The 11,640-nt window shown below is 36.9% G+C and overlaps 1 protein-coding gene across 1 annotated transcript in view; it reads right to left on the bottom strand.

Annotated features, from left to right (window-relative positions):
* LOC101736611 (GATOR1 complex protein NPRL2) overlaps positions 1-11,640 on the bottom strand; it is a 78,644-nt gene that overhangs the window by 7,565 nt on the left and 59,439 nt on the right. Inside the window, exons 5-7 of the mRNA XM_004923594.4 lie at positions 9,897-10,125; positions 7,487-7,656; positions 7,088-7,263 (exon numbers count right to left, since the gene is read on the bottom strand). Of these exons, the coding sequence (XP_004923651.2) occupies positions 7,088-7,263; positions 7,487-7,656; positions 9,897-10,125 (575 nt within the window). The remainder of the gene's footprint in view (positions 1-7,087; positions 7,264-7,486; positions 7,657-9,896; positions 10,126-11,640) is intronic.

The following is an 11,640-nucleotide window of genomic DNA, read 5'->3' as shown; positions in this document are numbered from 1 at the left end:
CGTGTTTGGGGCGACGTCGACTGCTTTCCATTCTGTCTGCAGGATCGGGAATGTAGTTACCGGCGGCCACGATGAGAGGGTTCTCGTGTCGTGCCGCTTTATCGAAGTGGTCTTATTGAACGGATCGACAGATGTTAGTGAAGTTACGGTTTTAAGTGGTACTGGAGCCAATAGATATCAAGGTAAATGGCGTCTCTCATCTTGAAACATGAGTTCTAAGTCACAGTTTTACAGTAGAACGGCTGCCGCGCCCTTCAAACCGAAACGCATTACTGCTTCACGGCAGAAATAGGCAGGGCGGTGGTATCAACTAACAACTCTGTGATGACCAATGGAAGTGTAGTGTTTACTCACACGGCAACTCTTCAAGGTCATCCAATTCAGATTGGTCAGTGGCCGCTGCTAATTATACATACGACAGAGGCGATGGAACAACGCAAAGCTACCGTCGCCCGAAACATGTTGTATCAAATTCCCGGGATACACTCTCGGTGCTTTTAGGCTCTTCAAGCACCGGTCATCGTTCTCGTCGACGAGCGAACCTACCCATAGACACAACCCACCGAGTTTCTTTGGCGGGTCTTCTCAGCGGGACCCGTTTTCGATCCTGTGGTAGATTCATCATACTACCTACCATTTTTCATCCATACTACCTGGAGCCACTGCGGTCATCCACAGTGCGTTTCCAGAGGTCTTTTTTGCCACGTACCATCCGGCTATGGAATGAGCTCCCCTCCACGGTGTTTCCCGAGCGCTATGACATGTCCTTCTTCAAACGAGGCTTGTGGAGAGTATTAGGCGGTAGGCAGCGGCTTAGCTCTGCCCCTGGCATTGCTGAAGTCCATGGGCGACGGTAACCACTCACCATCAGGTGGGTCGTATCCTCGTCTGCCTACAAGGGCAATAAAAAAAATGGTTCTGCGAAGCGATGGTCTTGCTAGGGTTGGTGTAAGCAATTTGTCTCAGGTTGAGACCTGAATTTTCTCCATAAACTGAATTGCTGTGTCGTTTTTAACGGTAGTAAACTAAATTTGAATGAATAATTAACATTTTGTGTATTAATCTTTTGCTGGTACTTTCTTGACAGAGTAGTATATTCACCACGAGACGACCATACGCGATGATGAAAACGAAATATGCAGTGCGTTGCCTTCAATTGCGAAAATTAATTGTATTGAATCCATTTGGTGAAGCTAACTATCTTAATAATTTTACGTATAAGAAAAATTCCAAATGGCTTCGAAATCTATAGAGAAATTTGTCGGCGAAAATGTTGCATTAGAGCGTTGCATGGTTACATTGTGCGGTGAATCGAAAGCTCTTCGGCAAAAGTACGATAATTTTCATAGAAAAAAAAAACATTGTGAAGTAATTACGACTTTGTGCTCAGCGCAAGTTCTTTAACGTTCACGATAGCGTAAAAGTTTACTTAAATTTGTATCCAGTTGGAACAGCGCCCCTAGCGGCAAACGTACGAACTCCATACAAATTTGAGTTAACTTTTACGCTATCGAGAACGTTAAAAAACTCACACTAAGCACACTCTTGGTTCTGTACCACACAACGTTTATATTATTACTATTTATGGTTATTATTAAATTTATATTTTGATTACGCTATGTGGAGGGGAAAAAAAAAAAAAAAAAATGTATATAAAAATATGATTTATATTTTAATGAGTACACTTATACACGAAATAACATCAACATTACATGTTTACAAATAAAAATGTATATTAATAAAATATGTACTATCTCTTCATATTTATACATCATACGTTTGATTACTTATATTACTAACAACATATGTATTATATATAAATGGAAAATATACAACATTTATTTACTGTTCAAAGACAACATTGGTGATGATCTCTTAAAAATAACAATTAAAATCTAAATTAAGTCGAATATTTAGTGAAGCATACTTCGTCTTGTATGAAAGCATTAATATTTTTACATCGAAAGTATTATGTTGATTGATCTTAACCCAGTTTCAATAATTCCGTTTAAAATCAAGTGTTATATTCTTGTTTACAAAATATTATCTAAAGAACATTGCAGACGGCGCCTATTATTAAGTAATGTTAAAAAAATTCAAATTTTTTTATACTACATTTCCCTCCGATGAAAATTCCTCCACATTTTTCACGCAAGTACAAAGCAATGTTTTAAAAACAACTTTTTTTTTAACAAATATGAATTCCACGTTCAAATCCGTGTCGAAAATATTTATGTATAGAAAATTAATAATTATAATTTCGTTTTCTCTTTATTTTCCACTTTAAAGATTTAATAATAGTTAAAACATCCAGATATGTTCATAACGTGTAGCGTTCGTGGAGTATGCAATGCAAATTGATTATTATTATGTAGGTGATACCAGCCTATTAAAAGTGCACATTTGAGGGGTACTTATGAAAAAATTGAATTTTTAAAGGGGGCCCTTGGCAAATCTATTTATAATCCATAAATTTTCATACAGACTTAAATCCAATTTATTAATTTCAACCACTCACAATGAAGAAAACGGTTATCGAGATCTACGCGTTAAATTCATTATACATATTGCAATTCTACATAGACGAATTTCGTATGTAATAAAACTTTTTAGTTAAATATAATAATAACAAACAACATTATTATTTATAGCAAAAACAATACGTGAAAACACTAACGAAATGTTTAGATGATCGACCAAGTTTATTCAATAAAATTTATAAAATATTTAAAAATCATTTATGAAGTATAACATTTTTTTTCTAACTACCTTCGAACCTCCTGTATTTCATCAGTACTATGTCAAAATCTTGGTACATATTTTTGGATAGAATACGTCAAAGTAGACTCGAGTCTTTATGGATATTTCAATAGACAATTGTCGATAACAGCCACTAATCAATTTACTAACTTTGCATATCGAAAAAATATACACTTACATTTTAACAATATTATTGTTGATCCTAAAACATATTTTAGTTTTCAATATTAGCAATAAAACCTATATAATTTTGGTCTAAACTACTTAAAAATTTTCAAAATGTCTGACTAGGTGACATCAGCGAGACGAGAACGAAATAAGAACGTACTTATGAGACTAGAGATACACTAGATTATGCTTTGAATTTATTTAAAAGCCCTACCATTTTTTATCATCGAACACATTTCTCCTTTGCCAATTACGGTGGGTTTGCAAATTATTACTGAGGTCGTTTGTATTTAAAGATCGTTTTTAACTCGTCACATGTTTGACTCATGCGGATATTACGTCAGTATGGCTAGAAAAGAAACTCAACTCCGTACTGTAATAAGACCTAAAACTTAGTTAATTGATTTTCGAACTAAACGTTCTAAGAAATAATATAATTCTAATGAACAAATTATTAAAAATAATGAGCATTCTATTATGATTAAATTTAAATTAACGCTTCATTGCAGGAGGGTTCGCAAGGGATACCCTAAGCTTATTAACCCTTTGAGTTCCAGGATCCACACGCATTGGACATCTATTTTTTTTACTGACATGTCCACTGTTTACAACGTGTATAAATTCACTAAAATAGTATACCTGGAATAATATTTTTATAAAAAGGCTTAGCACCACAAATGGGTTAATGTGGTTAGCCTGCCTAGTATGTAAATTATAAAGTAATTTAAACATTTTATATTTGAAATATTAAAGTTAGGTAGTATGGTCACAAAATTCTAGCACCACATTGTTGGTTGACTAAAATACCTATGTAGACTAATATAAAATTGAGCAGTATTTGAACTTTAGTTGTAAACTATAGATATTATGATTAATTTTAATAATTATACTTATTTAATATATTATCATTGCAAAAGACTTTCAATCGTCAATTAATTATTTAACAGTTTATATTAGCTATGCTTGCCAAAATATATTTTGTAGAGCTTATTTTTTACGTCACGTTAGATGGTTCCCAGGTCTCATAGGTCCAATGGGAATGCCATCACCCACTTCGAATTCGTAGTCTGAATGGTCTTTTTAATGACATATGTTCACAAAACCAATTCAACAAGTGGTTTGTTTCAATGCTTGCAAAGATTTTGTGTATAAGGGCAACGAATTGTAGAGATCGCTAGGAGCGGCATAATTCGCCTAAGGCATATTAGCCTACTGACGACAAATTTACTTCCCCAAATGACAGCATTCGGCGAAGATGGCAACCTCGTTCAACTTTATCACTATCGCAAATCCGTCATGAATGATCTTTGACATGAATCACGTATACAGGTAACACTGCTATAACACGGTCCCACTCTAACACGAAAAGAGAAAATCCCTCTTATAACACGGTATTTCTACAACACGATAACGAGATTTTTTAATAAAATTACTCAGAATATTACATTATGCCCTATGAACACACAATATTTGAGAACAACTGAAAATTTGCTGCTTATTTTTTGTGTAAAGGTAGAAACATACATACATGCATAGTTGAAATGTTTAATTTAGAAAAAAATACACTCCGTTTTTGTACTGGCATCTAGTCTTTATAACACGGTTCCGCACAACACGGCATTCTGTAGGAACGTTTCTATATAGTGTGTTATAACCACGGGGTTACCAGCCTGCGTGTCCGAACTGCCGAGAGTATCGGGGACGTTTGTATAAAGTTTGTATAATTGTATATGTTTGTACAAAGGTCGCGCCTAAAGTTCGGAATCTTTCGCGCATTGCAAATTTCATTTTTAAAAAAATTATACCTGTTTATAGTTCTGTAAACGATCAAAACTATATAACATATAAAGCACATAACCTATAATTCACTGAGCGATGCTTTTCCTAAAGACCTAACAAGCTATAAGAAAACGAAAAGTTTAATATTATACATATACAGAATGACTGGTTGAACACGTTACATAATCAAGGACATGATAATTCATGGTCAGATGAAACGCTTAAAATAAAAAAAAAACAAAGGAAATACCGGGAAAACTTGATTAAATTAATCTGCTTAAGCTCGACATTTGTGGACACCGCAGTGCTAAGGCGCCGCTGGGTGAGTGAGAGCAGGTTGCATCCAATCAGCGCGCCGCGTTCAAACGATGCTGCGATCGTCGACCGGTGTAAACAAACAAATTCTGTTACTACAAGTGCGCACGGCGCGAGTGACCACGCTTTTTTTTTTTGATAGATAATTAAAGATAAATTAGGCAAATATTTTTTTTTGTTAAATTTGAAAATAGGAAAAATACAAAAGATAAGAAGCGAAGGTTAGGAAAAAAACAAAGTTGATACATGCTTTCAGGTACGCTCTAACACAAAAGTGGCGTTGGGCAGGACATATTGCGAGATATGCGGACAGAGAAGAAGGACAAAAGATGGACATTAGAAATCACAACATGGGAAGGACCAGTGGGCCAAAGAAGAAGACGCCGGCCAAGGAGCAGATGGATCGACGAAATAATAGCAACAATTGGAGAAGAATGGAGAAACAAAGCCAAGAATAGGAAAGAGTGGAGTAAGCTGGAGGAGGCCTATACCCGAAGTGGAGTTCCAATAACATAAGTTTATATTTGTAATTTTTATTGATAAGGTGTTTTTCTTTTTTTTTGGAAATTTAGTGGCCTTATTATTATTACAATTTTTTGCTTAATTAGAACGAGAATCAATTACTGAGCAATCTATATAAATATGTAAAGTGTTCAACCAGTCAGCCTGTATATTATAAATATCGCATTAATTTCTGTTTAGAATGAAATCGATTTGTGCCTTTGAGCCTTCGACTACGTGTCGAAATAAATATCGAGAATAGAATAAGATAATTAATTAATAATATATTTAAAAAATACATACATATATGTATATAATTTTTTTACGATCTATTTTTATATATTACATTACGTTAAACATATATCTAAAACTTTAAAACTTTTAGATCTGCGTAAATGATCTATATAAAATCTGGGGTCATTTATTTTTTAACAACAAACAAAAATATAACTGTTTATTTACCAAACAATTTCTAAATGTCACAGCGATGCTTTTCGTGTAAATATTACGGCACCAAACCTTCTTTTAACAAATAATAACGCTCTAAAACTTAATTTTGTATAAATCACCCGGTCAATAGAATTCCATGATTAAATCCCAAGTAAAATAAATGTATAAATCTTCACAAACGCGCTAAAGCCAATCTGCGTAAATTGTATTCTACAGATTGGTAACTTGGAAAACGAGCAACTTTAATTTTTTTAGTGGCAACACTGGCAATATTTACTAAAATTGTTGATATTTAAAAAATTCGCCTTTTTTCTTTTTCGTTGATTGATTTGTTTTTAACAAACTTTCCTAACGATAATTCAAATTAACAAGCGCCTTATCAATATTGCATAATAACATTTTTCATCCCTAAACAAAGTTAAAGAGACTAATTACTAATAAATTGTACGTAATAAATTGTCAGAAGATACTTTCCACTGTGTTACGGGAACTGAAGCGAGACTTCTGGATTGCAAGTACCTAATCATTTCATACGTTAAACTGCTATTAAGGATGAGCGATAATACAAAAATTCATTTGGTACCTAGTAATTTCCAAATAACTTCCAAACTTCCGATGGGGCTGTATATGCGAAGACTCTACCCTCAATACGTAAAAAAAAGTTTTTAAGCTATTGCATAGCTTTTATCGCGGGCCTTGAGTGCGGCGACCGAATCATGAAATTCCGTAACGAAAAAAACCTAACACCCCTCACTCCGCCCACCATGTAGCTCGCGTTCAACACATTCACACGTTGCGCTTGTGTAGTGTGGATAAGCGCGTGGCGTGACGTCACACTGCATGCGCATCATGAAAAGTCTGCCCATCTCTTTCTCGCGCGGTCTAGCTTATGAGTGTGAAGGGGACAGTTAATGTTTTGCTTTTATTAATGTTTAATATAGCGTGGTCTTCTTTTATTATTGTTTTAATATTATATTATCATCGTCTAATTATAATTGCATAAGTTGATAAAAAATGCTATGCAATAGCTTTACCGCGGCAGTTCCCGAGTGCCACACGTCTTTTTTAAATTTTTTATTTTTTATTTTAAGTTCCATTTTCGAACTACCCTCACTTGACGATGAAGGCGACGTTCGTGTCCCGCTCCAGTTGGTCGTCGAGCTGCGACGCGGACAGACCCGCCTGGCAGCACAGCTCGTCCAGGCACACGAGCCCGTTGTACGTCCTCGCTACCGACTGGCTGTGGTCGCTTCGAAGCGACGCCGTCTCGTCGTTCAAAGTTATTGGATACTGGAAAACAACAAAAACCAAAAAAAAATACATATTGTGTGTAAGTCACATGTAGTAGAGCCGTTGCAATTATACTGAGATCTTAGAACTTATATCTCAAGGTGGGTGGCGGCATTTACGTTGTAGATGTCTATGGGCTTCAGTAACCACTTAACACGAGATGGACTGTGAGCTCGTCCACCCATCTAAACAATAAATAAAAAAAGACGAAGTTCTTGGTTACCTTATAAACCCTTCGTATAAGACCCTCGAGCACTCCGAATAGCACCAACTTCCTCTCGTTTATAGCTAGTTCCTGTGGCTTCATCCTCCTGCAGAGGTCCTTGATGGTACTCCCATACGACATTCCGGCGTACATACGGAATATATCGCTGACTTTGGGCAAGTGCCGTGCTAGAATGGAAACAGTTACAAATGTGAACTTTAACGTTTTTGTAGTAATAATAATATTTATTACTTAGACTTGTCTTGAAGTCTATGAAAAAAACAAAAAATAGTTTAAAAAACTAACAAAATACGCTTTTTATAGAAAATCCAACTAAAAAATAGAAAATGAATTTTAACAAATTTGAATTAAAAATAGTGTAAGAAAAAATTCTCATTTCTCTAAAAGCGTGTTTTGTTAGTGTTTTTAAACTATTACTTATTATTATTTTTTTTGTTGAAATTCAATTTTTTTTTTTTTAATTTTTTTTTAAATTGAATTGTCATCGTTCCTTAATAAGTATACCAAACTTCGAGTTAATCCGACGTTTTGAAGGGGGTCAAAATCATGTTCAAAGATTCCGTTACAAACATACATACGTCTGAAGCTAATAAAAGCGTATTAAAAGACGCTTAAAGATCCCTTTACATATAAATAGCAACCCAATAAAAAAAACGTTAAAAAGTGTTAAGTTAACAACATCAAATTTCAATGAGGATTCCGCTAATAGCATACGTTGCTGTTGTCAGCTGAATTCGTGTTGAAACCTTTGGAATACGTCAATTGATTATGTATGCAACCGGCAAAGATCTTTGTAATATGAATACATTAGAAAACTGTCTATTGTATTTTCATGTTTGAAACAAGTTTCTAACTAAACATTTTTTGTTGTCTGCCCGTGTGTAATATACTTCTAGAAATTTCTATAAACTTCACATATATTATTCATATCCATGTTTTGTTTGGTTTGACAAAAACAACACCAAGATTTTTGTTTATCGAACTAATTCGCTTATTTTCCTAATTTTTAGTTCGACTTGTAATTGTAAAGGTGTTTTTTTAAGGATTTAAACTTTTTTTTTATTGTTTAGATTGGTGCCACCTTATGTTAAGTGGTTACTGGAGCCCATAGACATCTACAACGTAAACGCCGCCACCCACCTTGAGATATGAGTTCTTAGGTCTCGGTATAGTTACAACTATAATTTATTAGCTTGATATGTATCTATGTAACGGAATTTTTAATGTAATTTTTATTAACTATATGACGTCCGATTTAGTTAAAAATTTTGCTCACGTACTAAGGGCCGATGACAATAAAATAATTTTATTACTTTGGCGCAATATCAGAATTTATAAACAATTGCTTGAATTACATTTGAACTTGCTAGTTTTAGCGTAAATTCTTCCTAAATAATATTTATTAAATTGTTTTAGATCGATCAAATCGTTGATTTCCCCACTTATTCTAGCAACCTCGAGGGGTTATTCTAGATTCGCCGAGCTTGTAGGTGAGCTGACGGGGCTCAAACCTGACGACGTTGCTAACACGAACCCTAGCAAGAGCCGTGCTTCGCAGAATCTACCACCGGATCGGAAACGCGACCCACTGAGAAGATCCGGCGAGAAACTCAGTAGGCTGTGTCTGTGGGTTAATTTACTCGTCGAGCCGTTCGTCAAAAGCGACGGGTTCGACGAGAACAATGAACGGAGATTCGCTGATGTACTAGTAATTAGGGTATTATACACTGTGCCCCCAAGTTTATGTCTAATATGCATTTTTCCAACATCTGTAAGGCACCAATAAATTCTAGCTTAAATGTTCATCGTTTGCTATCCTTTTTCCTAACAAATACATTGTCTTTAAATGTTTCTGAAATTAATTGCAACAATTTTGAAGATACACTAGTGTGTCTTCTTTCTTTTTCCCTACCTATTTGCTGGCTACTCCAGCTACGCCCGGACGGTTAGGTGAGCTCACGGGCTCAACCTGAGAGAATTTGCTAACACTAGACCTAGCAAGAGCAGTTTTTATACCTACCTATGCTGATAGCCTTGAGAGGCTATATCAGCGTTACCGGACAAGTATGTGAGCTCTCGGGGCTCAAACCTGGCGAAGTTGCTAACACTGACCCTAGCAAGAGCAGTGCTTCGCAGAATCTACCACCAGAACGGAAACGCGTTTCGGTTCGAAGGGCGGGGTAGCTGTTGTAAATATACTGAGACCTTAGAACTTATATCTCAAGGTGGGTGGCGCATTTACGTTGCAGATGTCTATGGGCTCCGGTAACCACTTAACACCAGGTGGGCTGTGAGCTCGTCCAGCCATCTAAGCAATAAATAAAAAAACGCGACCCACTGAGAAGATCCGGCGAGAAACTCAGTTGGCTCAAGGGCAGTGGGCTTCGAAGAATAACAAGCAACTTACGAGATCTGGCACAGAATTCGACGCACTGTCTCTGAAGGCCTGCGCATCTTGTCAGCTGTCTTAGCTTCGGCGTCGCGCTGTAGACCGCGCAGTACTGGAAGATGGGCACAAGGGTCACCACGCCGTAGTACACCAGGTTCTGGACGCAGGCTCGTACCAGACTGATCTCAACGTCCGTCAGGGCTGCGATCTTGGAAACGTGATTGAAGCCGTCAATGTAGGGGAGTATCTGAAAAGAATTAGAATTTTATTTCAGTGCTCCTTCATTGTGAATATCATTTAGGTATGGGTTTATAATAAAGACAGGGAGTTTCTCGCCGGATCTTTTTAGTGGGTCGCCATTCTCACACACCAGTCAAGGTGAAACCAGGTAAGCAAAAAAGTGGGTTTACGTACATTTTTGTTAAATCAAGGTAACGTAAGTATGTATAACTTGTTTTTTTATTGCTTATGTGGGTGGACGAGCTCACGGGCCACCTAATGTTAAGTGGTTACTGGAGCCCATAGACATCTACAACATAAATGCCAACGCATTACTACTTCACGGCACAAATAGGCAAGGTGGTGGTGTTCCACAAAACGTCTTATCATCAGTAGAGAGAGGAAGACCGAGAGTATTTTTTATTGTACACCAAAAAAAAATCAATGCCAAACATTAAATACAAAAAAAGTACAATTGGCGGTCTTATCGCTAAGAGCGATCTCTTCCAGACGACCATCAGGTGGATAAGAATCATTTGGAAACGAATTACGTAGAAATATATTTTATGTACTATTCATACATATTATCTGAAACCACTGCGGTCATCCACAGTGCGTTTCCAGAGGTCTTTTTTGCCACGTACCATCCGGCTATGGAATGAGCTCCCCTCTACGGTGTTTCCCGAGCGCTATGACATGTCCTTCTTCAAACGAGACTTGTGGAGAGTATAAAGCGGTACGCAGCGGCTTGGCAATCCCCTTGGCATTGCTGAAGTCCATGGGCGACGGTGACCACTCACCATCAGGTGGGCCGTATGCTCGTCTGCCTACAAAGGCAATAAAAAAAAAACTATGGTAACCTGGCGTTCCCCCTTTTTTTTTATACTTTTTTTTTTTATTGCTTAGATGTGTGGACGAGCTCACAGCCCACCTGGTGTTAACTGGTATGTTACTGGAGCCCATAGACATCTACAACGTTAATGCGCCACACACCTTGAGATATAGTTCTAAGGTCTCAGTATAGTCACAACGGCTGCCCCACCCTTCAAACCGAAACGCATTACTGCTTCACGGCAGAAATAGGCGGAGCGGGGGTACCTACCCGTGCGGACTCACAAGAGGTCCTACCACCAGTAATTACGCAAATTATAATTTTGCGGGTTTGATTTTTATTGCACGATGTTATTCCTTCACCGTGGAAGTCAATCGTGAACATTTGTTGAGTACGTATTTCATTAGAAAAATTGGTACCCGCCAGCGAGATTCGAACACCGTTGCATCGCTCGATACGAATGCACCGGACGTCTTATCCTTTAGGGCACGACGACTCTATATCATTTCCTCTATCCCCTTTATATCATTGGGCAAACACTGGTACAATTTATAGTGAAATTAGTATGATGCTGAGATGATACAATGTTGCGTGTACACTTCGAGCGCAACTTGTCGGTATGAAACTTCTTGTGTAACCTAATTGCTTATCGGAAGGGCAAGAGGTTACATAAATAACACGTTATCATCGTGTTTTGAAGTAAACGACAAA

This window comes from Bombyx mori, chromosome 8, assembly GCF_030269925.1.
Source record: "Bombyx mori chromosome 8, ASM3026992v2".
NCBI lineage: Eukaryota > Metazoa > Arthropoda > Insecta > Lepidoptera > Bombycidae > Bombyx > Bombyx mori.
This window is presented reverse-complemented; position numbering and strand designations above follow the sequence as displayed.